Source organism: Ambystoma mexicanum, chromosome 11 (genome assembly GCF_040938575.1).
Source record: "Ambystoma mexicanum isolate Mex_15411 chromosome 11, UKY_AmexF1_1, whole genome shotgun sequence".
Lineage (NCBI taxonomy): Eukaryota > Metazoa > Chordata > Amphibia > Caudata > Ambystomatidae > Ambystoma > Ambystoma mexicanum.
The window spans coordinates 1,438,515,838-1,438,541,135 of NC_090934.1; the positions used below are offsets into that span (position 1 = coordinate 1,438,515,838).

Genomic DNA, 25,298 nt, shown 5'->3' on the forward strand with positions numbered 1-25,298 from the left:
ATGTCCATGTTAAACCAACTGCTTTTGTGTCCGTACACGAGGCCCAGGGTTTTCGCCTCGAGCACATATTACTCATAGATTCAGGAATGTCCCCCTGCTCTCCTTCCCGTGAAGCTACATAAACGGCGTTTGTTAGCACTTTTACACTTCCCTCCCACAGTGTGCAGCTTTGCAGGTCAGCATGTGTTCGCCGACCCTAGAGTCTCTTTTATAAATAATGATTGTCTGACATCCGCGCTCTTTCCTGGGAACATAAGCACAAATCCATCTGTACTGACTTTTATTATTCTCTGGAATGTGTGTGAAAGGGATTGTTCCAGGCGCTTGTGCGTCACTCTGTAAAAAGATACGTCCTGCTTTTGTTCAACAGCCCATAAATGGACATCATTATCACTACAGCAACAGGATATGTGTAGCTTGCAAAATTCCCCCTGTGTCAAGTGTAATGAATTAGCTCGTTGTACGATCATACATGTCAAAGGTTATATCTGCATCGTGAAGCGTATTATGACTTGCTTAGATAAGTTATATGAATGATGACCATTTGCGATGCCTGGCCTTTGTAAAATCTCGCCGCAATGTCTGGGAATACAGCCAAAAGTGTTCTGACAGGAATTTGTATGTTTGAAAAATGTCTGGTTCTGAGCCAGGCATAAGACTCAATATAATCGTTTCCCTATAAAAAGCATGCTCACCGTAACACTGGCAGCACACACTAGCAGCATCCCTCTGATGATGTTACATGTCGGCCCTTCCGCAGAAGCTTTGTTTTATTGCAATAGATGATTGTTAAACTCACTTACGAGTGCGTTTATTTTTGACAGAGACCTCCACCTGGTGAATTTTAGCATTGACTGGAGCACAACTTTAAGGTTCTACACGCATGGCACCTGGCCCCAGTGTGGCTCGCCAAAATGTACCCGGGAGTGGCACCGTTCTGCCCGAGGGGATATGGCCAACGAGGTACTTGGTTTTACTTATGGTGGGAGTGTCAAGTGGCTCAGTCTTATTGGGCTGAGCTCCAGAGCTGGATCAAGGACATAACTTGACTTGAAGTGTTTATATCGCATTTTCTGTTTTATTGTTCTCGGTTTATACCTTTACTAGGAAAAGTTTCAATAAAAATTAAATGGGAAAGAAAATGTGTTTTTGAGGTAATTGCCAATAGAGGTAGAGATTTGTGAGCACTTTCCATTTAATGGATTTACAGTGGTTGAGATATCACTGTCTGTCTACTGGCTTGCCAGTCCTGCCAGTACTACAGAAATAAATACTGTGCCAACTTTTAGGTGGCTATAGACATTGTTAACTGGTTGTTGGATTTAGATTCCTCGAAGTGGAAAAAAGAAGAGTTTAATGCTGGAACTATAGTTAACACATTATTGTTAATATGTTAATACTGGGCACTGCTTATTGCTTGAACTATTTCCATTGCTCATATAGCCCTACAAAATAATAAACATACATAAATGCTAAATAAATGCATAAGAGCACTCTGTGTACTCTGTGTGTGTTTCCATTTATGAATAAAAAGAAACCCTGTACTGCAAATGTAAATGCTTGCCTTTGTAGAGATAACCAATGTAGGGAAGTTATTAATGACATCTAATGTTAATATTATACACAAGGGAAATAAGAATTGTTTTCTAGATGTTCTAAGCCTTCCATGCAAATATATTGCTGTCCAATGGTAAATCTATCATGTGCCAAGTGGCGAATGATGAAAACTTGTGACAGTAGCACCTGTTAAGGATTGGTATCAAGTCTCTTCTAGGCTATAAGCAGGAGTTAACAGCTCCCACCATGCAACACATTGGCATGGGTCATACAGATGTAAATGTGGTGGCTAAACTGGTCAATTCTACTTCTTTGAAATTGGTACATCAAAATGCATTCATAAGGAAATGCGGCTTGGAGATTGGTGAAGTAATGTAGTCTGTTGAATCAATGAAACAGTCCATTGTGGAGAAAATTATGTAGGCAGCTGTTCAGTGCAGTTGCTGCGCAGAGCTCCAGCTCATTCTGTGCAGAAAAAAAGACTAGCGGTTGAGGTGGCGAGCATAAACAAAAGGAGGTGGAGCTGTCAACCTGTTTGTTTCTGCAGACGCATTCCTCACTAAAAACAATCTCTGGTCCCATTCCCTTCCTGGGGACAACACCTTAAGCATAAAGGAAAGGGGATTGGATGAAAGATATATGTATTTGAGTAACACGCATAAAGTATCATTCTGGCGTAACTGAATCTCCTGCATTTGGAGCCACTCCACTGGATGTAGTATATTCTTTGCAATGCCAAAACATGAAATATATATATAGGAAGTGTAAAATCCAGAAGTCTGAACATGTCAATAACACTTTTAATATACAAGAATCAAGCTGCATCTGCTTTACAAGGTAGGAAATTTTAATACATACTATTAACAACATATTTACACAATAAAGCACTAGGACACTGGCTTTTTACACAAATATAAATTAATATTGGTTTAGTTAACCGTATTGCAACACCACATTTCTTTGACAGAATAATGCCATTTCCAAGCCATCTCAAAACAAAAAAACTTAGTGAACTCTATTCTGCCTAAACTCTTTCCCGCTCAGATTAAGTTCTGAACCAACATTTGTAGCCATTTCTGGAGGTGCTTCATTGTCTCGCCATTGTTGCAGTAAAGTTTGTTCTCAGTTTGCGCGTCACTTGGCAGGCTGCTCACATGAAATTAATGATTTGAACCCTAGTTCTAGAACACTTTCCATAGGCGTACTAATAGTGTTTGATGTAGTAAAATTAGAAGACATAATAGTGCTTAAATGCCTTCCTCTGCAAAACTCGGCATTTCTGGAATTCTTTGGCAACCACTACACAAAGGCTTGAAAAAACACATCCCCAACTCTAACTATAATGAGCCACTCTAAAAGCTTGCTTCCACTGATGTCAGACACTGATAATACTTTCCATAGCAATAGAAACCCACTAATACAGATTGTTTTTTTGCCCATACCTTGTGAAAGATTAATAAAAAACGGAGAATCAGTGTGAAGTTAACACTGTTTTACTCGGAAGGGTCCAATGTACACTAGTACAGTGCCCAGTATTATGCCTCTAGCGCTGGTATAAAGAGGGTGGTTATCCAGAAATTCACTTCAGACCAATAGTAACTAGATTGTTTTCATCATTTCTCATTATAGAAAAAATCCCTGATAAGTAGGATCCAATCACCTCTTACTACAAGAATCACTAACAATGTGTTCATGATTTGTAACAAGAGCACTTCTGTCACTATCACGCGCTTGTATTTTATTTCATATGAAATATGTAATTTGGCATATTTTGTATGGATGTCTCCTGTAGCATTATCCCTACGCTTTGGGAAATACAATCTAAGCTCACCAAAGATTTTAAAGTGTGGCGGCAGCTCGCCATAAGTACTAAACCTTGACATATTTTAACACTGACTCCCACTTCCTATGTATGGCACACTATCGATTTCCTTTTTAAAATAAATTACAAGCAACAGAAACATTTTAAGGATACGGACTGAAAAATAAATATATATTTTACTGTCAAAAGTTTCTTGGTGCTCACATACCAATAATTTATTTCAATACTGTGCTGCATCTTATGAACACGTTTATGCCAGGTGACGAAAACTAGTTTGGAAATGCATCACCTTCATTTCTAAACAAGGATGTGCTCAAATTCTGACTTTACAACAACTTATTAAGTGATCAACTCGGTCTACGTACAGACAGGCACATCTGTGTACCCCTTTGATTTGCGTAGGCAAGTTAACAGATGCGCTTTAGATTTTCTTGTTTGAATTGGACAGTCAATATGAGAGGCCTGCCAAAAATGATACATCGGTGCTCATGCTGGTGGGACTACTTTTGCTATCAAGGACTTACACCATTTTTCTTTATATTAGAGTTTTTACCTACAAATATGACAGCCACCTACTGCCAGGGAACAGGCAATTCATGTCAAGCAATGGATATTAGGAGTGGTCTGTTGCCCATATAACTGTCATCATGGGGCACTGCTGCGCCATGCACAATCTTTTTAATTGTCTGAAAATATTTTGTATATTTCAGTTGAAAAATCGAGTTTTCCCCCGCGCAGGTTGATTCTAAGGCACTAATAGGATTGACAAATGCTTGACCATATTTAAGCAACAGACCTGCGCACCATCAGGCTATATACTTATCAGGCTTCTATATTTGCCATGGAACGAACTGTCAATGAGTGCTTATGTTAATAGCTTGAAGCTTTGGTGTAAAGAAGTCAACACAATCTATACTGTACTTTCAGATCCTTTGATAATATTTATCCATAAATGTTTCGCGCATCAGTGACAAGATCATTAAACCTTCTTCAGAAAAGTGCCATTGGGAGACAATTAACTATCTCTCTCTAGGTATATATATGTATATATATATATATATATATATATACAATAAATATCACACAGGACTACAGTATTACGTTCTCTCACCCCTCCTGCCCGCAACTCAGTGTGTGTCTCTGCAATGAAAAACACTTGACAAACAGAACACCCAAGAAGGGCATTATAAATAAAGTTCAAATGCAAGAACAATTAAACAAATTAAAGAGCCTGATAATCCAAAACAAGAACAATATGACATTTCACTATATAGTGAACCCTCTTCCTCCGGCGCAAACATACTTTATATGAGAAAATGATTTTAAGGAGGAAATAACAGGAAAGTGTTGGTTTACAAACGGCAAAGATCGGAGCTCAACATTTCGAACCTTTCAGACAATAAGTACTAGGGTACTAAAGTCAGACCAATATCATGGGTCTGTATGTACAAGTTTTACATAATTGACTTTTTACAAATGTTCTAGTTAAAGCTCTGTTTCCAACAACCATCTATTGGCAGAGGTTTGTCAGAGTGGCTTAGTATAAAGAGTACAGTACACGTGCAACATTTACTGATCCATTCTTCCCCTCAGATTTCCATCAAAATAATTGCAAAACAAAAATGTATTGAACTTCAATACGCCATAATTTCAAGACAGACATTCACATATGTGCACGGTTTGTTTTGTTTTACCCTTAGCTGGAGGGAGATGATGTTGCATAAAGGCATCTGCCAACAAAGCCCTAAAAAGCTACTTATCTTTCGTAGAAACTCCCAAAGTGTGTGTCTATTCCTGAAAACAACTATTCCTCCCTGCTCCTAGTATTAAGCAGTAGGGAGTTTCACATTAGTGTTTTTGTTATAATTTTGTAAACCACGCCTTCAAGACACTGTTCAAGCCTCCTTGTGTCGTCCAGTCCGTTGGGGCTTCCTTCCACATGCTCCTGGAAGGGTCTGTATCTGTGATATTTATGTTTCATTTACACCTCCAGAATATTTGATTTCAACTTCATGTGTGTACAGGTACAAGTATCCATGGGACAAACGAGTGACCAAGAACAATGACCAATGAAATGTGTGTGGACTACATCAGAAATGGTAATCCTTGGAGAAAAGACAGTACTGTAACAAGAGGCCAACTTCTGTCTCCAGACTCAGTTCACCCTCCTTGCTAACAATTGCATTGCACTTCACTGGATCCACCTGGCAAGTTATATGTTCAAGTTGCAACCAAACATAGTTCTATTTGTCTTTCAAGTATCCACTGGAGAATATCATTTTCTATCGCACGGACTCCTGTGGAACCCTGATGAATTCCAGCCTCATCCTCGAGCTCTGCAGCAATTACATGATGACCGCTGAACCCCATTCAAGAGCAAATCCTCTTTCTTGAGTAGAAAAATAAAATATGCTTCATAAGTAGAAGGGGTCTGATAATGTAGTTACCCAACCATCATTAGAAATAAGAAATAAATATCCCAAAGTTTACTAACAGCTGCAAATCTTCAGAAATGAAGTCCTCTGACTGGATGGCGGCCCCAAATGTCGCCATTTTCCCCAGGCAATGTGTTCCATGCACTTTGTTTATGGCGTCCAGGCCAAGGTTTACCCTTGAAGTGTCACAGATATAGCAGCGTCTTCCAAGTTTTCATTTTCAATACCTGGCCACAGTTGGTCAGATCAAAAAATGTATGTGTAATCCACTTTCCCATTTGTCTTTTATGTTTTGCGAATATTCCTGTTATAATCTGTATTTTTCTGTTCCAAAGACCTGTCAAGTGGAGGCTTGTGGTCAAGCGGCGACTTTGATTCATGTGGGGATTTTTGTGATGGAGGAGAACGAGGATCCGAGACTGAAGAAACATGAGGTCGAGGTGGCGATTTATATTCCCCCCCTTGTTGGTCAGAGTGAAAAGACCGGTATTGGTCAGTAGTACCCTGCCCATGGTAGCCCCCTGCAGGTCTATGGTCCGGCATTCTCCTGAAGTCCTGCTGATGGTAATTCGGAGGCCTGAATTCATCTGATCTTCTCCGTTTTGTATCGTGCCTAAAAAAAAAACACAAGAGTTCAGCATACAGAAATCCAGGTGAAAAAATAAAGAAATGTAATGATCAATCTTTCCCATCCCACTTTACATTCCTGCATGCACCTCTGCTTTCATTGGCAACACAGGAAATGTAGAGATCATATCAGCTGTTTGCATCAAGAACCACGGACAGACTTTGGTGCCCTGTCACCAGTGGCGTAACACAAAATGTGGGGTGACTCACTGTGAGTAATACTGAGGACATCCCTCCTCTGCCCAAGATTGGCAAAGCATGGGGCACACCACACTCCAGGCAGGTGAAATATGCAAGTATGCGTTTGAATCAAACCTTAAATCTTTCACCTAGAATAGAAACAAGGGTTCTGTGCATGGCACCCGAATCCTGATACCCAAATGTACCAGCTAACTATGTGTGTGGCAGTGATATTATGCACATTAATGATACCATAAAAAAGCATGTTCACATATGCCAGTATCCCCATGTACGAACATTCTCTTCTTGGCTTTGCCCTTAATGCCTGTAAAACTCTCCTGCACAAGAAAACATGTTATTGCGCCGCACAAATGTTTGCAAAACCCCTGCACCACCACGAAAGAATACTCATGTTTATTTATTTATTTATACAGCGCTTATACACAGGTGAAGTGCTTCAAAGCACTTCAAGGCAGGAAGGGAACAAGGGAATACAGTAATCATTCTTAGGCCTTGAAGATTCTGAATGAGCAAAAAAGAGAAAATAAAACTAGAATACTAGGCTTGACGACATTTCTCCTAGTTTAAGTGCATGAAGTGTTATAGTTGCGACCAAGCTCGGGAGGGGCAGATGAGAAACGGTGAGGGGACAGGACAGACAATTAACTGGTCCTAAAACATTTAGGTAATGCATACGTACAAACGGAGTTGCGGGGAGGGCAACCAACTGAGTCCAGTCCAGCAGGGCCCTGGGTTAAGTGCAGAGAGGTTGTCACATTCATGGAGCGTAAGCTGAAAGTGCAGTAATGCTGAAAAAAGTGCAGCGGCCCGGAGGCAAGTGCAAAAGACTGACGGGGGAACCTGGGACCTGTTAGGCTCTGGAGGCGAACCAGGTAACCAGTCAGTAAAAACTGAACAGAGTTAGGGGGAGAAGGAGGGAGGAGAGAAAGGAAAGGAGGTTAGCAAGCGAGAGGGAGAGAAGGAGGTAGAGAAAAGGAAGGTCTTAAAGAGTTTCAGGAATTTAAGGTGTTCCGGCTCCAGACAGAGGGGCAGGGAGGCTGTTCCAGAGGGAGGCACCTGTAGAGGATAAATATCTACCCCCTAATCTCTGTTTGTGAAGGTAGCTCACCTGCAGAGAGAGTTGGAGCACAACGTACGACGGGCTCTAGAGAGAGAGTATTTAGGAAGAGAGCGTTGTAGATAGTGCGGGCCCCAGACCCTGAAAGCCTTGTAGATTATGCAGAGGATCTTGAACTTGATCCTTGCAGCCACCGGGAGCCAGTGGAGGGATTTCAGTGCCGGAGAGATTTAGTCCCAGGGCATGAGGGCAAGGATAAGTCTTGCGGTTCTGTTCTGGATGAGTTGTAGAGGACGGAGAGTAGAAGAAGGAAGATTGAGAAAGAGGCTGTTGAAATAGTCCAGCCTAGAGAGAACCAGGGCTCTCTAGGTGATGAGTACCCAGGGGAAGTGAGAAAAGGTAGAATACCTTTGAGGAGGTGCAGTTGATAGTTGGACTTTTTGGAGATGTCCAAGATGTTTTGCTTCACTGGTAGGCGAGGGCACAGGGCCAACGGAGGCAGGCCAATGAGAGAGTGGGAACGCTGGAGCAGGGGACCCAATGAGCACGATCTCGGTCTTACTGGCATTCAGGCAGAGATCATTAGCAGCACACCAAGCCTGAATTGCGGATAGACAATATGGGATAAGCGAGGAGGAGGCAGAGGGTAGCCTGAGAGAGAGCTGCGCGTCATCTGCATAACACTGAAAGTTAGAGGTAAAGGTAGAGATCCTGTGGGCTAAGGGGGCCATGTAGATGTTGAAAAACCAGAGTGAAAGGTTAGATCCCTGGGGGACACCACAAGCGGAGAGAGTGGTAGAGGAGAGAAAAGGTCAGAGTTCCACCTGGGAGGGCAGGTCCGAGAGAAAGGAGGCGAGCCACGCCAGGACTGGATTTGTGAAGCCCAGGGTAACACAGAGACGGGCGATCTGGATGTTGTGGTTTACCATATCGAAAGCAGAAGAAAGATCGGGAAGAATGAGAACAGAGGGAGAGTTAGCGTCAAGATTTGAGAGCAGTGGACTATGCCCTCAATGCCAGTAAACATGCAACGCTACAGTATGAACCATTACTTTGTTTGGCTGCACGTACACTTGAACCCAACATGTAAGAACTTTGCCTTTAACACCAGTAAAACAAGCACTGCCATCGTAAGAAAACATTTACTTGCTGACTGCACAAGTGCCTGCGCCCTCCCCATGTAAGATCACACATCATATTGGCCTTGCCCTTTCTGCGAGTAAAAAATACCATGCCAAAGAAAGAAAATGTCCAGTCTGCCTGCTCTGCCTGCTCCATTGTGCTATAAACCTCCACCCGAAATCTTCCTCCATATAAATATGTTTGTGTAATGGGTTAAAATGGTACATTAAACAGCACATTTCGTGAAAAATTGGGTAAAAAGCCAGACCGTTTATAAATGGTGTTGTTGGGTAACTATACCTAAAAAAACTATTCACAAAACTTTGACCACAATATCTGCTAGTACAAACACTTCCACGCTGGCTGTTCCCATACATGTCCTTAATGGCTGCACTTATACATGCCAGTATTAGCATATAAGCAGGCGTGGAATAGCCAACAGGGAACTCTGGAGATTTCCCAGTGGGTCTTTATTGTGTGGTTGCCTATTTTATTAAATTTTATTTTATTCTATTATTAAACAGAAGCACACACGCATTCACTCACCATTCAAACGATCCTTTACGCGTGCATCTATGCACCGTACACACACACCCAACCACCCATGCATCATACACTCATTCACTCACATTACATAATATACATATGCACCCCCACCCATCCCCTCTAACTCCCACCCCCCAAAGACGGCCATTCAGTACAGCATTAAACACAAGCAAACAAACACTCGCAGGCATTCACTTGCTTAAACACGCAGCCATTCACGATACCCTCACGCATACATACATACATACACTCAGTCACCCATACATCATACCCTCACTCAATCACACAGATTAGATAATATACATATACACACACCATTGCACAGACACTTACAAAAAATAAATATTTCCTTCCTTTTTTCAGCGAATCCGTTGCTCCGAGGGACTCTGCAGGCAGGCCTCAGCTCATTGCTCTTTGCAGACGAGAGCATTTCCTGTCTTGCACAGAGCAGAGGTGCCAAAGGTCCCCATCCGTGTCATGGGGGCAGGGTAGCCCTCAGACATGGGACAGCGGGGGCTCTCTGTACCGCATGGGCCCCTGGTAAGCCAATATGTCACTCCTTATCATTGACCCAACATGAAGCTCCTCTTACCCAAGAGTAAATGTGCTCTGCTTAAATAAATGAAATATTAAGATTTCTCAATATTTGGGGGTCCTTGCCAACTGTCATCCTTCTTTCCTGATCACACAAACTGCTGCTAAAGAATCACAGCTCCCCTATTTCTTTTTTCTTCTTGGGGGCAAATTTCGGAAGAATTTAATTTTGGCAACAAGACCATTAAAGTTGTACGTTGATTGTCAACAAATGAATGTGACGCCTAAGGACTCTAACTTGTAACATTCATTTTCCCTCTTCTATTCCTCCCCCGACTTTCATCACTGCCCTATTAACATTGTGTGTCTTCCCGGTCTTAAATGCTTCCTCCCATCTGCCTTACTCTTGCTTCTCTCTGAAGTGACTACATCCTCCTTATATAGCTACTCCTTTTTTGATTCTAAACATAAAAAATAAAAGAAAAAAATACTTAAAGGGGTTAATGGAAAGATAATAAAAATAACTTTTTCCAAAACTTGTATAGCACAATGGACAGTTCATTTGAGCACAAAGACATTCATGTTTTAGAGAAAATTCAATAAAAGGAACAATTTACTTATCTGTAACTCCTGTTCTCCAGCATGGGCCTTGCATGAATTCACATGCTCATGAATATTCCCTGTTGTCAGACTTGGAATTCTCGGTAAAAAAGAAAGCCATTTTGCTTTAGACTGAAAACTGCTGGTCTCCTCTATAACCAATCATTGACCCTTGGGTCATACTACCCCCAGCCAACGACACTCGTCCTAAACTCCACCCCTGGAGGCCATCTTCAGATTTGATACAGCATGTAAAGCGGCAGAATGCACCAGGAAGAGCCATAGTGGGGGAGGAGCGGGGGTTTGCATGTGAATCCAAGCAAGACCCATGCAGATAACGGGTGTTACAGGTAAGTAACCTGTTCCTTCTCCAACATGGGGTCGTCCATGGATTCACATGCTCATGAATACGATTACACAGCAGTACATTTTGTGAGAAACCAGAAGGTGTCTCACCCACTAGTCCCCAGGAATCTGTCATCTAGGTGACAAGGACACGGCCATCACTTTTGGATCCAATTCCTGCGGATGAACCATTACGGGAGAATCGCCTGGGTGAGCGATCTTCAGGGAGTGGGACACCAGATGGTGAGACGTGATATCCCATTCCCTAATACACCTTTACCCCATCCTACCAGGTAGGATATTTAGGAATTCCAGCCCCCCCCCCCTTTTCAACACAAACACTTTCTCACAGACAGTCCGCTATAAGAGAAACGAGACTAACAACACAGCAGCATACCCAACGTGTCCCGATATCATGGTCAGGCGAGGACAGGCAATTACTGACCATCACACACACCTGACTTCCAATACGCTTCCTCACATGGATAAAAGGCAGAGCATGAGAGTACACTCTGAGCGGGGCAAAGCACAGGAGGAAACAGCAGTTTCGAGACGGCAGCTGAGCAGGAGAGGAAAAACAGCAAAACCAAAAGGGATCGCAAGGAGGGAAATTCCCTTGACCTTTTTGACAAGGAACCATTACTTTCCCTGGACCTCGAAAATAGAAGCTCAAGACCAGGAAAGCAGGCTGAAGAATTCTGCATTGTGTGTCAGAGATACCAAGGGTCCTCCTCAATAATCAGGACAGGGAGAATCACCAGCCGCCGTGCTACCGTCATTTGCTCCAAGAACAAAGCTGCTTCAGTGAAATCAACACAGCCAGTGAGTTGGGGAGACTGATGCAAGACCGGTCTGTGTTGAAGCCACGGTTGTAAGTCACAACGCTGTAACGAACATTGTTAAAACGCGTGTGATAAGAGACGCAAGTGAAGTTGAAACGCTGCTGAGTGATTGAACTTTAAAGCAAGCTACAATACCTTTGACAGAGTGGTCTGGCACCGCGTGGGTGCTCAATGGAAGGTCTTTGTAAAATATGCAGCTGAGAAGTAACAAAAGGAGATACATTTCATCCAAGCCCGGCAGAGGGAGATCAATTGAAAGTGACCAAATAAATGTCAAAGTGGCCCTGCAACGTACCCACTGCAACAACCTTCCCCCTTTGGGTCAGACCCGATCAGCCACCTAATAATCTGGCCTGCCCGAACCTACACCACCAGGCACTGCCGACTGTGACCTCTATAATGAGCCCTGCAGCAACCACCGCAGGTTTACACTACTGTAGTAACCATATTAACCAATACCTTAATGACCCAGCTCTGTGGCTGGAACACTTTGCCAGGAAACCCACACCTAACCAACCTGGCCCCCTCCTTCTTAGACACAGAGACTAGGCACTAGATTCCGCCTATGACACTCCCGCAACAACGTCACCAAGCAAACTTCACATACGCCACCTGGCTCACCCTCATCTACCGCTACATGCATATCCACTACCACAGGGGTTAAACTGCCTGTGTTCAAGGGCGCCCTTATCAACGCTAGATCTCTCACAGCACACACATTAGACATTGCTGACCTCATCACCACCTCTGACCTTGACTTCATCGCTATATCCGAAACTTGGCTACATGCCGCATCTGGCCCCTAACTATCCTTGGATTTACCGCCTGACTACGGCATCACGCGATGTGACCGTACCACTGCCCAATCCAGAGGCGTGGCATGGCCTTCATCCATAAAAACTCTCTTGTCCTAAGAGTAGTATCCGACTCCAAACTCGAATCAGCCGAGTTATCAGTCAAACTATCACTTACGCCTAACCAAACGGCCACCCTCCACCTTATCTATAAGCCCCCAGGTCCGGCACCGACCTTTGTAGGTGAAATATCCACTCTCCTCCTTGACAAAACTAAAAATAATTCACAATCATCCTAGGCGACCTTAACTTAGGTCTTGGTGACCCAAAAGATCCTGTGGCAATAGATCTGGAGAATGTTCTAACTGACCTCGGCCTCACCTTATAGATTCAATAACCCACCCATATCAAAGGCAGGACCCTTGACTGATTAGCCGGATCTAACTGCAATATCAAGGTTCTCGAAAATACCTCTTGCTTATGGTCTGACCATCACATCATAACTTTTAATATTGAAGCAACCCCGCGAGCCCCGACACCGATAGCCCCAGCACTCCCTACTAGAAGTCAAAAGGACATAACTAAGGAGAAACTCCGCCCACTGTTACTCCCTTCCTTCAATGCGGCCACCAACACCTGCTCTGATCCCACCTCCCTAGCAGACACCTATAACCAAACTATGCTCACGGCCATAGACTCTATAGCACCCATCAAACTTAGGAAGGCGAAACCACAAGCATATCTTAATTCATGGTTCACCCCACAGTTAAGAATGCTCCGCAAAGTTAAACGCTGTGCTGAAAATCGCTGGAAAAGCCACCCTTCTGATGACCATAAAGATGGTTTCCTTCTTGCCTCACCCACCTACAAAGATGCCATCATCACTGCAAAAAAAGAGTCTCTTAACAATCGTATTCTGCAAGCCGATTTGAATACAAAGGAACTCTTCAGAATTCTAAAAGAGCTAGAAACTCCAGTCTCCCCCCCAGACACTTGCACGAAAGATAGTAAATGGTGTGCTAACATTCAAGCTGCCTTACTGAATAAAATCTCTACGCTACAATCTAAAATTAAAGACAAGCAGGACAGTCTGAAGCTCGACAACCGTTCACTCTCCCCTGCTAGGGCCCTCCCTCTAGACACTGCTAAAACCAAACCATTTGCCTTCTCACCGCTACCGAGGTAGAAAATATCATCCTGAGAATTAAACCATCCAACTGCCAAGGTGACCCTGGCCCAGCGCCCATCATTAAGGACTCTGCACATGATCTGGCCCCATTTATTATGGCTTTCATCAACTCCACCTTTAACACAGGCATTGTCCCAGACAACCTTAAGGACGCTTGGGTGATCCCACTGCACAAAAAACCATCCCTAGACCCAAGCATACCTACTAACTTCCGACCTATCACCACGGTACCGTTTTTGCTTAAGATTTTAGACCGCGCAGCATACCTTCAGATCCAAGATTACTTGGAATCTAACAATCTGCTAGGTCTACGACAATCCGGATTTCGACCCAGACACGGGACGGAAACGGCTTTAATAGACCTTAAAACCCAAATTGAGGTATTGAAGGATAAGGGCAAACTAGCAATGCTACTACTCCTCGACCTCTCTGCCGCATTTGATTTGGTCAACCACCAGATCCTATGCAGGCACCTCCACTCTGCTGCCAACTTCTCGTCCTCTGCTGCGGCCTGGATCAAATCCTTTTTGAGCAATAGTACCATGAGGGCCTTTGCCCCATCCGCAGCTGCGGACCCTTCCCTAATTCCCTGCGGCGTACCTCAGGGATCTTGCACGTCACCTACACTTTATAACATTTTCACGAAACCACTCTTTGATGTGCTGGACTATCTTGGTGTCTCCTACACTAACTATGCGGATGACACCCAGATACTCATTCCCATCACAGGTGATTATCTAGCTGACACTAAGGCCCTTAACGACGTCTACCTGGTCATCCAAGCCTGGATGGCCCAACACCAGTTATGCCTAAATGACAACAAGACGGAGCTCCTTATCCTGGGCACCTCACAACGCCTGAGCAAACTAAATCCGTCCTATCAGTCATTCACCATAGACAGTAATACCATACGAGTCTCGAAAGATACCAAAACGTTAGGTTTTTACCTTGACGCCACCCTATCCTTATCTCGACAAATAAATGCAGTCAGATCTGCCTCTGCATACACGTGCAAACTTATTGCAGCTTGCAGACCGTTTCTTACCACCCCCTAACAGTGTCACACTAGCTCGAACTCTCATTATGGCCACAATTGATTATTGTAGTGCTCTTTACTTAGGGACCAGCCAAGAGAACAGAATAAACTCCAAACAACCCAGAACAATGCCATTCGAGCTGTCCTAAACATCCCCCGCAACCACCACATTTCAGAATCCAGAACCAACCTAAAGTGGCTACCTGTCAAGCAGAGAATCTCACTAAAAACACTTGCCCTCACGCACAAATGCTTGGCTAACAAGGCCCCTATCTACCTCTGCAGTCGGCTGTCTCGTCACTCAACCTCCCGACCTGCAAGAACTACCCAGACCCACAGTCTATCGATCCCTAGGTTTAAACTTCAAAAAGCAGGGGGCACCAACTTCCCTGTACTTGCCTCTAAGCTATGGAACTCCCTCCCCGCTACAATCAGAGCTGACGACTCATTCAACACTTTCAAGGCCAAAACCAAATCTTGGCTTTTTGACCAGCACTAAGACATGCTCTGCGTCCTTGTCTTACATACTCTGGCCCGCTGACCTCCGTTACTACTTTCTGTACACCCTATGGTTATATCCACTGTTAAGCCTTAGCGGCACTGTAACCTTTGTAATGTATGTATATAGAAACAATGTTAGTATTCTCTTAATGTAATTTATATGTCTGTATATATGCACTTTTGTAACTTTGTACAAATTGCGCCCTGATGACTCCGGGCTTGATGGCTTTCGCGTTATAAATAAACAAATACAAATGGTTCAAGCAAAATCTGTCCATAGATGGCTAGTTTTAGAGGTCTTCTCAAGACTAGTGGATCTCACCAGCCTCTGGGTAGGAGTCGTTGCATTCGGGACCCACGGGCCAATACACAGCAGGCTCTCTGGTTGCTGGAAATCACTACAGACGTCTTTTCTTCATCTTCCTCGTCGGATTCAGCTCCAGTGGGCGACTTAGCTACTGTGCATTAGCGAGGCTGATGTAACAGCCTGCGAGTAATGACTAAAAGTTATAAAAGTATTTACAGTGCCACAAGCCATTCAAGTAAACTTGCAATTGTAACAGAAATCTTACCAGGTATGTAGGAAAGGGGATACATTGTATCCCCCAGAACTCCACATGAGGTGGGTTGTGCTGGCTCATTACATGGGAGGATAGCTCAGCTGCAACGTGCTCGCCTTGGAAGCAAGACGACACAGAGCACCACAGGTTCGATCCCCAGGTACACGCTTAGAAACCTATGGGTATTAAGCGCTTTATAAATAACCTATCATATCATACATAACATGTAATGGGAATGAAAATCCCTCTTTACCCCTTTGGAACAGTAAATCACCGTACATTTAAAGAGAAATTAACACGGAAGCCTGAAGGTTATAAATAACCTGTCAAACGGTCAACCCAGCCTAAGGCTAAATGTTATAGGAAACGATAACTCCAACCACACACTATGGAGAGGCATAAAAAAAGTCACCCATAAAAAAAGAGTAAAAGACTAGGTGAGCGGGGAAAAGGATTCCCCTTCACCTAGGGACAAGAGAAAATAATCAAGTCCAAGCAAAATGTTCTGGAGTTGACAGGTCAGGTAGATTTTTCATAAATATGAACATCTTACCCAACACCAGGTGTTTGGGTGGTCACCCATACCCATTGCCCAAGCTTAACAGCTTGTGCTCCTACATGGAGCCATTTACAAAGTGTTAGCGAGAATTCTCAGAAATGTGCTCATTCCCTCCACCTTAGAGACCCCCAGCAACTTTGCTGGATTTTGAGGACTTGATTTTTTTAACCTAGAGAGAGTGAGACTCTTTTTCCCCCCTCTCTCATGAATTTTAATGTGATCTTGAACACCGTTTCTTTTGGTTGTTGAGCCTGACAAACTCCATAAGCATCATCTTTTACATGGTTTCACACAGCACCTTCAGTGCAGTGACACAGGGAAGTCTTTCAGATTTCTCAAAGGTTTAAACACCTTCTATTGGCTAAACTACTGTTTCCAAGAGCAGTAAAGTGAAATTGACTTTACTTACATTGTGACTTTCTAGACCCAGCGCACACCATCTTACAATAGGGTGCTGGAAGAGTTACCTAGTATCCCCTTTGTCTAGCTTCTCATGTAACATTTTTTATGTTACCTTTTTCTCACTGAATGGCTGGTGGCAGTGGTTTCGTTTTAACTACCGTGCAGTGCATTTACTGCGGGCTGCGTTCACAGATGCAGTAAAGCACCCAAGGGTGCCATTTTTGTCAAAATGGCCCTGGTCGTCTTTTTTCGCCATTTCTTGGTGGAAAGGCCCTTCTTGAGATTTACTCTGCGAGCCAAACCAGGTTGGGTCCCATTGTGCGCTTTGCCTTTGGCGGGATTCACAAGTGAATCCCGCCTCTGGCACCAGGGTGTCTGGGGTAAGCAAGGAGTGAGGGAGGTGCTCGGAACTCCCTGTGCTTAGTCTCCTAGGAGACCCAAATGCACTCTGTGGTGATTGGCCGTCTGACTGTCCGGCAAGGACATCAATCATTCTGGGTGATTGGCATCTAGGCTGGAATAAATGGGAGAGAACTGAATAAAAGGCGAGGCTTTTGGCTTGGAAGGCAGAGTCGACCACTGGACGAAGGAACCGAAGAAGAACTTGAAGAGGAAACCTGCAGCAACTCCTGGACCGTTGGTTTTCCCAGTGAAGCCCTGTTGCTGTGCTGAAACTAATTTGTATCGACAGAGAAGCCCCTGCAAGGACGACTTCTCCCCTTGAGTTGGTTGGACCAATCAACTCCAAAGTAAGCCACCTGGACATCCTTCTCGAAGCTGGTTGAATTTCCAAAGAGTTGCTGCTGGAAACCATATACCCAGGGAGAGGAACACTACATTGTGTGCGTTGCTTTTAAGTTGGCCAAGAGCTCCAGGTAGATCCTCCGGACTCCCAGGAACAAGGATCGACCGAGCCTGAGCCAGCCCAACAGAGTGCTGGACCCCAGAAGCAAGGAAAGTCCATCTCGACAGCCAAGAACTGTGGTGTTACTATGTGTGGTAGTCCCGAGGAGCTGAAACACCAAAGTGCCACTTGTTGGAAAGATTGCCGGTTGCGAGCGGTGACCATCCCATTGCAGAGCAGGAGTCCCCAGACGTCCTCCCTCTTGTCCCCACAACTGAGGCTCAGGAACAGTGAGATCTGCAGAGGAACAAAAGTCATCTGCTGCACTTTTTTTTCAATACAAACATACTGTAAAGTCTGAGAGAACTTACCTCTCATTGTAGAGTTGCTTGCATCTTCTACCACTCGCAAGACGAATCAGCTTGTGGTCCTAAATTTGATTCTTCTTTTCTTCAAAGACTTCTAAAACATTGTGCAAAGACTTTTCTACTTACCTAACAGAAGTGCTTCATCCTATGTAAGACTTTTGGCCATTGACTTTGGCTTAGCCTGTTGTACTGAACCACTCTTCTTAGGGGATCCAAAAGTGTTTGCCTGCTTAAGAATATTTGTGGTCTCTTGTTCTAATAACCTTTCCCTTTTACCACCTTCTAAAAGTATTCTAAATGCCAACAGTAAGATATTAATGTCCCCAGCACCCTAGCTTTTGAAGTCACCTGAGGGTGTAGGTTGCGACTGTGGGCCATCCCAAAAGGGTCTTTACTGATTTAGAAACTAAGAGTGTACAGTATTGAAGTGTATTTGTGTGTTACTATTATATTGCTCCCTTCTGAATAAGGCTTATTCTAACTGACTGATCAATAAATTAATCATTGTTTATTCAAGAAACCTTGAGTATAAGTGTTTATTTGAATACTTGTCACTGCGATTCTCTGTGTAACTCCCCTACTGCTCACATTGACCCCTCTTGAGATAAGCCTGGCTGCTCAACACGCTATCAAAACTGTGTAGTACAAGCTTATACCAAAGGTTGGGTTTCCTATACCCATAGTCAGAGTTGTTTGTAGTGTTGCCAGAGGGGACTGCATGCAAACTTCGCCTAACACAAGGCCCCTACTAACTTTTGTATTCCACTAAAGTCTTCTATTTAAAGTAAGTAAAGCATGCCTTTTCTGCTGCATAAGACTTTGCAACCCTCCTCAACTGACTTTGATGAAATCTCGACTCGTTAGGGATTGGACTGCTAAAGCATTAGAAGCCTTGAAAAAAAGTGTTGCTAAGAAGTAGATTGCTGTTGCAAGTGCTGATTAACCTTTTTTCCTTCCAATCAACCTTTGTCTGAGTGACTTTACAAAGGAATGAAACTGTCATTTAACTGTGCGAATTGTTGGTGCAAGCCACTACTAATTAAGCAGTGAAACGGTCATTTTACTGTGTTCAATATGGCTGCCAGCCACTACTATTGAATCAGTCACCTGAAAAGTGTTGCTTATGTTTTCTATTTGTGTTGGTTTGTCTAAAAATACTATTTACTTACCTTGCCTTGTGTATATAAAATAAAAGTATATTTTATTATAACTTCCAGCATGTAAGAGTTTCTTTGGGCTAATGTATTGGCTGGGTTCATTGTCCTACTCATAAGATAAGCCTGGCTACTTTGACAGTCTACCAAACCTTTGGGTAGTACAGTGTTATGATTACAGGGCAAAATCTAAACAATATTTTTTTTACTGAATTTCACAGGTTTTTATTAGAGAAATGTAACCATAATGTCCCTTTCACAACATTTTTTCATGGGGATATATATATATATATATGTACATAGAATATGAATGTTCTGGAGCATAATATTAATGAGTAGTGTTAAGGCCTACTAGACAGTATACTTCTGTATTACGTGGCTGTCTCAAAGCCAGGGATGTCATTTCACGAAAATGCGAAAGGTAGCAGAAGTCACATCACATGACTCTTGACCTCTGATGACATCACAGGAAGTGATGTAATTTGACCCCACCCCGAAGTGACCTCACGGGAAGCGATGGAACACAACCTTTCACCCCTTGACAAATCATGAAGTGCTGTCACATAGCATTGTTTCCAAGTACACTACGAAAAATATGGTTATGAAACTACTATAATGTGACATACAAGTCACCATATGGATCATTAATATCAGTGTGTATAGCGCCATATTACCAAATTACTGTGAACTTGCGCTTAAGCGCTTCATATAGAACAAATATACATACAATAATGACTCAACCTGTGTTGGTACTTATTTATCGACCTCAAATGGATGAAAGGCTGAGTTGAGGTGTTTAAGAACAGATTAAATCAGTGACTCACCCCCTGAAATGCGCCTGAAATAAACCTTTAATGAGTCTAGCCATTATTGTACAAAATTCCAGAAAGACAAATCATTTGTTATTCCTAATCATTCTTATTTAGGGTCACTGCTCAAAGTGTTACACTTGTGGAACCCCGTGTTTTTTTAAATTTATTTTTATTAAGAGGCCTGAATAAGAACGCCAGCCACTCCAGAAACAAAGAGCCACATGGTGCTGTCCACAGCCCAGGAGCTTACATTTAAAAAAATAGAAAATATATATATATTTTTTTAGGGGTATCAAGGGAGACCAAAGGGGTCACAGCTGCGACCCCTGGTATCCCGCAAATGACATCCCTGCTCAAAGCGCTGCAAACTGTACTTGCAAACTAGTCCTTGATGCCTTACTGCTTGGCCAACGCTCCCTTGAGAGAGTTTGGTTGAAAAGCTCTTGATCATCAACTAAGTTGGCCATTCAGAAATATCTGCGTGGTATGGATCTGAAAATCCTTCCTAACATGCACAATAAAGTAACTGTGAATCATGAACTTGTCTTGGACAGTACTTCATTGAAAACAATATATCGTTGCACTGTGTTTCAGTTACCCCACCCCTTCCTGCCAGGTGTGCACTGGATGTTACACCGCTATAAGTCAAGTTGAGTGTTAAGGAGAATTCTTATTTCTGTGCTAATTCCCTTCAACCTTAGAGACTCCCAGCTCTTTTGCTGGACTTTAGGACTTTTTAATTTTTACAATGGAGTGAGAGACCTTTTTCTCACTCATGTGTTTTGACTGGATTTTGAATTATGTGTTTTCACTGTTTTTGGAGTCTGACAAACTCCATAGGCATCTACTTTTTGTATGGCGACACACAGCACACAGCACCTTCAGTGCAGTGTCCCAGAGAAATCCTTTGATTTATCATAAGGTTTAAACACCTTTAACTACAGTTCCCAAGAATAATAAAGTGAAATTGACGTTACTTTCCTTTTCTCTTTGTAGGTTCAGCACACACCATCTTATGTGGTGTGCTGGGGAGTTCCTTAGTAGCCCTGTATCCTTCCTTCTCAAGTGATATTTCTATGTTACCTCAACTACGTTAAATGGCTGGTGGCAGTGGTTTAATTTTTCCTACCATTGTGCTTTTCTACCGCAGGCTGAAACCTCAGCTGCAGTAAAGCATCCATGGGTGACTATTTCGTCAAAATGGCCCGGTCTTCTTTTTTCGCCATTTTCCCTGGCTCCAGTATGTTTCGAAGGACAGGGTGTGAGGGAGGGCCCTGAACCTCCCGTCCTTTTTCTCTAGGAAGGCCTGAATGCAACAAGTCCTGATTGGCTGGCAGTCCTTTCAGGACAGTCACCCTGCTGTTTCATTGACAGCCTGGGCATGCGCATGAATGGGAGAAACCTGCTTTAGGCAAGGATTTTGGGACTAGAGGCAGAGTCGACCACTGGGAGAAACACCCGATGTAGAAACGGTGAATGAAGCGTGCTGCATCCTCCTGGACCTTTGAATTGCCTGGTGAAGCCCTGCTGCTGTGCTGAAATTCCTTTTTCATTTTAACAGAGAAGCTCTGGACGGAACGACTTCTCCCCTTGGGTTAGCAGGACCAACTAACCCAGAGAGGACCTCCACTGGACCATCTTCCCTGACTGGCTGTACTTCTTCGTTGAGTCAAGAACCAAATGCCAGGAGGTGAGTAATCCGTAGTCAAGTGAAATGTCTGATGCAGTTACAAATCCGGCTAGACGCTCCAGGAGTCTCCTAAGGACCCTACAGAAGCAGGATGACCAGATCCTGAGTCCCCCTCCCCAGAGTGCAGGACCCAAGGAGTGAAGGAAGTCCAACCGGTATCCGAGATCGGCGACTGTGCTGTTTGCCAAGTGCTGAAAACGTGAAGTGCCGACCTCCCAAGTACCGCAGCAGGAGCCCTCCAGACGTCCTCCCTCTTGTCCCCATGAGTGAGGCTCAGGAACACAGGGTCTGCACCGCTGTATCAAAACATAATCCAGCTGGACCACTGTTCTTCAAACCAGAGATACTGTTTAGGCTTGGGGTACTTACCTTATTGCCTTTTAGTTGTGCTTTTCTCAGTTGGAAATTGCAGTGGCTTACCTTTTAGAGTTGGTTCCAACTCTCCTTTCACAGGCTTAACAGCTTGTGACCCTACAAGTCATTTTTCTACAAACTCCCTAACTTTGTGCAAGACTTACTTTTTTTTTTGTAGGCAGAGGAGAATAGCTTACACATACATCAGAGCAGCCAATGGTGACACAACACATTATCGACAGAGAGCAGTGATACAGATGAGCGGTGATATGAAAACAAACATGAGTAAAACATCACGAGATTTTCAGAGCTGAGATAAGTCTTCAAGAAGATTGCGATGAGTTGTCCTCAGAGGAGGACGCATCCAGGCTGTTGAGATAGCTGCTGAAGGGAGACCAGGAATTTTTAGGCCGGGAGTGGGCCGGGAGGGTAGTGAGGTACTCCTTCTCACAGTTCCGGGACCATGTTAATAAATTCAACCATTTCTGAAATGTGGGGGGAGAGGAGGACTTCCAACTTTGAAGCACACATTTTTTGCCAATTAGGCAGCTCACATTTGACAATTTAGCAGTCCCCCTGGCACCATCAGCCCCCCATATCCCAGAACAGAACACCAAGCGGGTCAGGCTCAATAACAGTGTCACAGATTTTTGACAGCGTCTTCAGGATCTCGCACCAAAACGTAGTTAGCCTCGGACAGTCCCAAAACATACGGAGGTGGCCCACATTCTCAGCACCACAGCGAGGGCAGAGTCTCGGGTTGGAGCGAGAAAACCGGGAAACTCTGCGCGGGGTATAGTATAATCTGTTCACCAGTTTGTATTGAATAGTGCGATAGCGAAAGTTCAGGGAGACTTTGCTAGTGTGGGAGCACATTTTTGTCCAAAGTTGGTAGGTGAGATCCAACTCCAGGTCAGATGCCCAGTCATCCCGGGCCCTGGAGGGCAGTGGTGGGGAGGCAGTCAGGAGGAGTTTGTATGGTGAGGATACCACCCCGCGGCCCGCACCCGAGTTCGCGATGTAGGAAATCTCAGGGGAGTCGGGGGGAAGGGGGCGGTCGGTTCAGCAGGAAACTCAAGCCAAGCTTGTGCAAGACTTTCTGATCTAAGAAGTGCCTCAGAACCATAGACTGTGTTCCAATTGACTTTGGATCTCCTGGCTCCAAGAAGACTCTTCTAGTCCATTGACTTTGATATTGTTTGTCCCTCATAAGTGGTAGCTTGTTGTCAACTGTTACTGCTGGGAAATGCTTGTCTAGATTTCATTGGAAGATTTAGTTGTCCTCACATTTACCGAGAACCTGTTTAACCTTTTCCTTCCTTAAACCTTTCCTTTCTGCAACCTCAGAATTGGCAAAGTAGAACTAGTGTGATATATTAATGCCATTACTGTCTTTGTGATTGAAGTCACCTCAGGATGTAGGAATTGTGTAAGAAGCATATCCAAAGATTATCCACTAACTTGTTCTAATTCTGAAAAGTAACTTTAAAATATATTTACCTTGTTACACGAATTGCCCTTTTAAAAATGCTCATTTAAAAATTGATGTTAACTAACTAAATAACTATTTATAATTGAAACTTTGAGTGCAAGTGTTACTTGGATACTTTTATTTACGGATTTCATTTGTATAGCTCTACAGCTTACGTTTACCCCTCTTGAGATAGACCTGGCTGCTCAGTCACACTACCAACTTGTGTAGTACAGACCTATACCAAAAGGTGGGTTACCTAATACCAAGCAGATAAGTGTTGTGTAGTCTCACACAGTGTAACTGCATCAATTCTTACTAACGTTGAGTTATAGGGCAGCTAAAGGAACAGCTTGCTTGGCTATAAAAGGGCAGTAATCGGGGGTTTGAACACAAGCATTGGGATATCCCTCCTGATAATGGGTACCCAAACGTTTGACAGTGTTTCAAGACGGACCCAAGTGGTTTTGATTGCAAGCCTTATTCCCTCATTCCTACAGCCTAAAAGGGCCTTTATCCTGCTTGACCAGTCAGAATTATATCCATCAACCCAGCCTTATTCTAAGGGAGACATGTACAGCATTTATGGAGGCACTGGTCCAGCACTCCTACCAGGCACCTCTTAAGTGTTAACCTGTATTATTTTCTATTCTGCTCCTGGGAGCTTGGCCTGAATTGCTGAACTATTCATATTAGTAGTCAACTCCGACCCTCACCTCAGGATGTAGGAATTGTGTAAGAAGCATATCCAAAGATTATCCACTAACTTGTTCTAATTCTGAAAAGTAACTTTAAAATATATTTACCTTGTTACACGAATTGCCCTTTTAAAAATGCTCATTTAAAAATTGATGTTAACTAACTAAATAACTATTTATAATTGAAACTTTGAGTGCAAGTGTTACTTGGATACTTTTATTTACGGATTTCATTTGTATAGCTCTACAGCTTACGTTTACCCCTCTTGAGATAGACCTGGCTGCTCAGTCACACTACCAACTTGTGTAGTACAGACCTATACCAAAAGGTGGGTTACCTAATACCAAGCAGATAAGTGTTGTGTAGTCTCACACAGTGTAACTGCATCAATTCTTACTAACGTTGAGTTATAGGGCAGCTAAAGGAACAGCTTGCTTGGCTATAAAAGGGCAGTAATCGGGGGTTTGAACACAAGCATTGGGATATCCCTCCTGATAATGGGTACCCAAACGTTTGACAGTGTTTCAAGACGGACCCAAGTGGTTTTGATTGCAAGCCTTATTCCCTCATTCCTACAGCCTAAAAGGGCCTTTATCCTGCTTGACCAGTCAGAATTATATCCATCAACCCAGCCTTATTCTAAGGGAGACATGTACAGCATTTATGGAGGCACTGGTCCAGCACTCCTACCAGGCACCTCTTAAGTGTTAACCTGTATTATTTTCTATTCTGCTCCTGGGAGCTTGGCCTGAATTGCTGAACTATTCATATTAGTAGTCAACTCCGACCCTCACCTCTAGGCTCACTGCAACATTCTTGACAACTATGAATCTAAAGTTAAAGAACTGTATAGATCAGTACATTTATATAAATTTATATACGATTTGGACTGAATGCCACTTTGCTTGGAAACCCTGGGTGTATGGGATTCACAGCCGAGATCACTATACAATTCCTTGGAATTTTCTGGTGTCCCCCATCACTTGTGCACCCAAAAAATAATAACACCTTTGCAATCAACTTGTTCTTAATGTATGCTAGATAAGGATAAAAGGCAATCTAATATCAGAGCACAAAGCAAAATATCAGTCTCAATTTTGGCAACAGGTTAAGCGAAAAAACCTTTTAGGACTAGACATCACTTTTTAAGTTTTGTAATGCGATATGGATAAATACT

At 43.4% G+C, this 25,298-nt stretch overlaps 1 protein-coding gene across 4 annotated transcripts in view; it reads right to left on the reverse strand.

The window, feature by feature from the left end:
- Positions 1-2,386: 2,386 nt before the first annotated feature.
- The window catches only part of CHD2 (chromodomain helicase DNA binding protein 2), a 1,289,637-nt gene continuing 1,266,725 nt past the window's right edge, over positions 2,387-25,298 (reverse strand). For all 4 annotated transcript variants that reach the window (XM_069625070.1, XM_069625072.1, XM_069625071.1 and 1 more), the window contains one exon: positions 2,387-6,427. In XM_069625070.1, coding sequence (XP_069481171.1) covers positions 6,100-6,427 — 328 coding nt within the window. In that variant the 3' untranslated portion in view covers positions 2,387-6,099. The remainder of the gene's footprint in view (positions 6,428-25,298) is intronic.